At 51.2% G+C, this 5,508-nt stretch overlaps 1 protein-coding gene across 1 annotated transcript in view; it reads left to right on the top strand.

The window, feature by feature from the left end:
- Positions 1-2,168: 2,168 nt before the first annotated feature.
- Positions 2,169-5,508, top strand: part of LOC110294709 (cytochrome c oxidase assembly protein COX19) — an 8,818-nt gene continuing 5,478 nt past the window's right edge. The window contains exons 1-2 of the mRNA XM_021163115.2: positions 2,169-2,322; positions 4,857-4,968. Of these exons, the coding sequence (XP_021018774.1) occupies positions 2,241-2,322; positions 4,857-4,968 (194 nt within the window). The 5' untranslated portion in view covers positions 2,169-2,240. The remainder of the gene's footprint in view (positions 2,323-4,856; positions 4,969-5,508) is intronic.

Raw genomic sequence — 5,508 nt, 5'->3', positions numbered from 1 at the left:
CTCTCTCTCTCTCTCTCTCTCTCTCTCTCTCTCTCTCTCTCTCTCTCTCTCTCTCTCTCTCTCTGATGTGAATATTTGCATACCCCATACACATGTGGAAACCAGAGGAGGACATCAGCTGCCCTGCTCTCTCTCTCCCCTTTATCCCCTTGTGACAGGGCGTTGGCTGAACCTGGAGCCAGGCTGGCAGCCAGCAAGGCACCCCGTACAATGCTGGGATTAGAGGCCCATGCTACCCAGCCTGGCTTTTGGGGGTGGGGGTGGGAGGCTCTAGGGATTTGAACTCAGGTCCTCATGTTGCTATAGTGAGTGTCCTTGCCAGCTGAGCTCATCCCTCCAGGCCCCGTTTTGAGAGGTGATTGGAAGCAGACCTGGAATGGGCTTTCTGGAAGTCTGGCAGGGAGATGGTACTCCTCTGAAGGCAGCCTGTAGGTCTGCTAAATCCAGCCTCCCAGACAGGAAGGCAGGATGGGATCCAGCAAGAAGACCAATGGGTGCCTGTGGAGGAGGGGAGTCCAGCAAGACAGGAGAGACTGAGTGGATCTGCAGCCCCTGGGAATTGTTTCTGCTCCTGCGTCAGTGATGTTGGGACCATCAAGGGACTGTAGAGGAAGAGCTGGCCCCAAGGAGCTGCTAGGAGCCCACTGACCCCATCCTGCTCACTGCCAGGGCCTGGCGTGGTGTGGAACATAGCATCCATGTGTGGCTGAGATGGAATGACGGCCAATGTCCTACACTGACAGCAGTGCAGGGAGGCAGGGTGCAAGTGGTCTTCTCTGTCCCCAAGCTGAAAAGCAGGGGTCCTGGGCATGGGTGTTATTGCCATAACAACAGCAAAGAGTCAGTAGAGTGCACCCCACTACCATAGAACAGCTCCCCCCCAATCCACGTGGCACAATCCCAACCCCCAGGACATTTTGGCCTCTTTTGAAATAATGTTGTGGCAGATGTAAGCAGCAGAGGTTAAAATTGTTGGGATGCTGAGCATGGTGGAGCACAACTTGAATCCCAGCACTTGGGAGGCAGAGGCAGGTGGATCTCTGGGTTCAAGGTCAGACTGGTTTACAGAGAGTTCCAGAACAGCCAGGGCTACACAGAGAAACCCTGTCTTGAAAGAAAGAAAGAAAGAAAGAAAGAAAGAAAGAAAGAAAGAAAGAAAGAAAGAAAGAAAGAAGAGAGAGAGAGAAGGAAGGAAGGAAGGAAGGAAAGGAAGGAAGGAAGGAAGGAAGAGAGGGAGGGAAGAGGGAAAGAGAGAAAGAGGGAGAGGGAGAGAGAAAAAGAGATAGGGAAGAAGGGAGGAAAGAAAGAAAAAAGAAAATCAGACAGCAAAGAAGGAAGGAAGGAAGGAAGGAAGGAAGGAAGGAAGGAAGGAAAGAAAGAGAATTGATTGTTGGGATGGCCCTACCCCGGTGTGGCAATGTCATAAAAGGAATACTTGGATACAGAAACATGGGAGAATGTCCCCAGAAGTGGAGGCCCCGGAGGGAGATATCTAGCAGCCCAGAATTACCTAAAATTGACAGAACATCTCAGAGGCTGGGGGAGAACCTGGGCTCCCTGGAACAGACAGCAGGGACAGCAGGCCACAAGAGGGCTGATGACCAACACCTTAGGATCAGACTTCCGGTCTCTTGAACCACAGAAGATGCCCTTTGGGGAGATGTTGTTTTGTTTTGTGGGACTGGGTCTTGCTAACATAGCCCATGTTTGCTGAAAACTCACGCAATCCTTCTGCCTCAGCCCCCTAAGCGCTGTCTACAGGTGTGAGGGACTGCACCCTGCTTTATTTTCTGTTTGTAAAAACCCCTGTTTGTATCACTGTGTCACGGCACTGGCAGAAAGCTAGCCACCCCTCCTTTAGTGTGCTTCTTTCCTTGATGAGACTCTCTGAGTAGATGGGAAACTCAGTCCCTGGAAGACAGATGGATGGGATGAAGATCCCGGGGCACAGACTGGTGTCCTCGGGCAAATGGCTGCATCTTTCTGTCCTTATTTACTAATCAGTACCAAACTGCCAGGCTTCTTTCTGCTTCTCAGAGGGCTGGAAACCAGGGGCAGGTCCTTTCGCAACACGGCGGGGGCGGAGCTAGATAGGTGAGGCGGGGCTTGGTGGGTGGAGCCTGGGTGGACTCGGGGTGGGGCCAGTCGTCCGCTCGACTAGCTCGACGCTTCCTGGACCCGCTCGGTGTTCAGCCATCTGCCCTGCGTCGCCGACGCTCTCCGCTCTGGATTTCGCCGTGATGTCGACCGCAATGAACTTCGGGACCAAAAGCTTCCAGCCGCGGCCCCCAGACAAAGGCAGCTTCCCGCTGGACCACTTCGGTGAGGCGAGGCGAGACGAGGCGAGGCACAGGCTGATGGCGGCCTGGGATCGGGTGGCAGAGTTAGGAGTACTGAATCTGGGTGGCAGCGTCTCGGGTGCTGAGTCTGAGTGGTAGGGAGTGCTGTTTCTCGGTGACAGGTGACAGGATCAGGGGTATTGGAAGTAGGTGGCAGGATCTGGGCTGGTTCTGGATGGCAGGGTCAGGGGTACTGGGGTACTGGGTTTGGGTGACAGAGTTATTGGTGCAAGATATCTGGGTGGCAGGGTCAGGGGTACTGGGGTACTGGGTTTAGGTGACAGTTATGGGTGCAAGATATCTGGGTGGCAGGGTCAGGGGTACTGGATCTGGGTTCAGGGTCTGGGCTGCTGGGTCTGGGTGGCAAAGTCTGGAGTGTTGTCTCTTTGCGATAGATGGCAGGTTTGGGGGCACTGGGCTTGGATGGCAGGGCCTGAGGTACTGAGTGGCCGGGTCAGAGTTGCTGGATTTAGGTGTAACGTCTGAAGAGTTAGATGTTGGATGTGACAGGGCCTAGGGTGCTGGATCGAAGGTCTGAGAGCCAAAATGAAGGAGCTGAATATGAGGGACAGTGTGTGGGAAAATAGACCTGGGTGGCATTGTCATGTGTGTTAATGACAGGATGCTAGAAATGGTGGATGGGGTCTGAGGTACTGGACCCTGGATGCAGAGCAGTTAATATTACAGGTCCTTCCCGGGTAGTGGGGCTGGGCGTGCTCAGAGCCCTGTGGGGGTGCATTCAGAGAAACTGAGTCTTGAGGGTCCCTATTTCAGAGGGCCACATATCATGGCCCTCCAAGTAAGACTTGGGGCTAATGTGATAGGATGGTGACAGGCCTCCTGGAACGAAGCTTGATGTTAGGACCCCTGGCGGCAGCGCAGCGCAGCGCAGGACATACCCTCCCTCCCCAGCTCCAGGCTCTGGGTCTGCCATGAACATTAGGCAAGGAAATATTTTCAAAAAGCTTTTTGATATCTAACACTGGGGCTGAAAGCCCGGGTTTGGCACATGCTAGGTGAGTGCTTCACCTCTGAGCCACGCCTCCAGCCTGGAGGATTTCCAGTCACCATTCTGAAGTCTACAGTTAACAGGCCTTTTGGGAAACTGGAACATGGGAAAGAAAAAAAAAAAAAAAAAAAAAAAAACTGGGAGAGAATTGGAGATTCAGATTACAGAGGCTGAGCTGGTGCCTGGCACGCACAGGAACCTGAGTTCAGTCCTCAGCACTACAATAATTAAAAAAAGAAAAGACACCCCCCCCAACACCAGCATATAGGACACCCCCACCCCCGACCTACCACCAACACACAGGCCTCCCCCCAAGTCCTACCACCAGCACACAGACCTCCCCTCAAGTCCTACCACCAGCACATAGACTCCCCCCCCCCACCCCATATATACCACTAGCACACAGCCCTGAGAGATGCAGCAGCCCTCGTGTTAGTGTAGAAATGGCGGCTGTTAGTGTAAATTAGAGGCTTTGGTGAACTGCTGCAGAGACTCCAGCTCCAGGGACAGCTTTTTAAGTTATGCTTATTTATTTAGTGTGTTTGGGGATATGCCATGGCACGTATATGGTCAGAGGACAAACTGGGGAAAACTGGGGATCTTTCCACCCCCACATGGGTCCCGGAGATCAAACTTAGGTTGTCAGCCTTGGTGGCAAGTGTGTTTACCCACTGAGCCATCTCAGTATTTTTAGGTTATAATTTCTTTGCCAACATTTCATTGGGAAATTTTCTATTAAAAATTTTTATTTTAATTAGTTATTGATTCTTCATTTTTTTCTTTCTTTTTTTTTTTTTTTTTTTTTTTTTTTTTTNAGTCCTGGCTGTCCTGGAACTCACTTTGTAGACCAGGCTGGCTTCGAACTCAGAAATCCGCCTGCCTCTGCCTCCCAAGTGCTGGGATTAAAGGCATGCGCCACCACCGCCCGGCAATTCTTCATTTTTTTCAAAGGCAGGGTCTCACTATGTAGTCCTGGCTGTCCTGGAACTCACTGTGTAGACCAGGCTGGACTCAAATGTACAAAGATCCACCAGCCTCTGCCTCCTGAATGCTAGAATTAAGGGTGTGTGCCAATATGACCGGCTTTATTATAATTTTTTTAAGTTTATGTGTATGTGTGTGCATCTGAGTTTGTATATACACCATTTGTATGCAGGTACCCTTGGTGGCCAGAAGGGGGTGTTGATACCCTGGAGCTGAAGTTACAGGCATTTGTTAGCTGCTCAATGTGTGTATTAGGAACCAAACTCAGGTCTCTGTTAGAGCAGCCAGTGTTCATAACCAGTAAGCCATCTCCCCAGCTCCTTTCAGCCCTTTTGTTTTGAAGTACAGGGATTTGAACCCAGGGGACTATATGCCAAACATGCACATTACCTCAGAGCCATACCCACAGCCTCACAAAGGGAACAAATTTTGATGGAAACCCTAGTGCTGCTCCTAAAGTCAGCGCGTGAGCAGGCCAGGCCTTCTCTTTAACTAATAGAATGCTGGCTTTCTTCTTTTCCTAGGTGAATGTAAAAGCTTTAAAGAAAAATTCATGAGGTGTCTCCGTGACAAGAACTATGAAAATGCTTTGTGCAGAAATGAATCTAAAGAGTATTTAATGTGCAGGATGCAAAGGTGAGTTCTGTGTGTGTGTGTGTGTGTGTGTGCATTCACATGTGTGAGTGCTTATGATTGTGCTGGGAACTTGGTCTGTTGCTGGCCTGGATTCACTAGTTAGGCTCTCTGACTACAGGCAAGCCAAGGGATCCTCCCCTCTCTGCCCCCAGTTCTGGGACCAGCACACCCAATTGTCTCGGGTTCTCAGGAGGGAACTCGGGTCCATTTTACCAACCCAGCCACCGCCCCTGCCACAGCAGAGTGGCTGATGTTTGCCAGGAGAAATCACAGTTTAGCCAGTGAGGAGGCTGCTAAGGGCCCTGGAAACCTTCGTGAGTGACAGCCACAGAGTGAGTGTCTACAACTTCGTCCCTCCATCTTTAAGCTTTCAGAATCGTAGATCCTAGCAGCGCTGACTGAGCCAACAGGTTTTCATGCCTTTCACATTCTCAGCCCAGTAAGAACACACATGGCCTCGTGCTGTCCTCTGAAAGCTGTTTGAAATGTCACCGGGACAATAGGCGACTTAAGCAGTGATGGATGATGATGCCCACCCCC

This window comes from Mus caroli, chromosome 5 (assembly GCF_900094665.2).
Source record: "Mus caroli chromosome 5, CAROLI_EIJ_v1.1, whole genome shotgun sequence".
Lineage (NCBI taxonomy): Eukaryota > Metazoa > Chordata > Mammalia > Rodentia > Muridae > Mus > Mus caroli.
The sequence above is the reverse complement of the archived record's forward strand: the minus strand, read 5'-3'. Positions and strand labels throughout refer to the sequence as shown.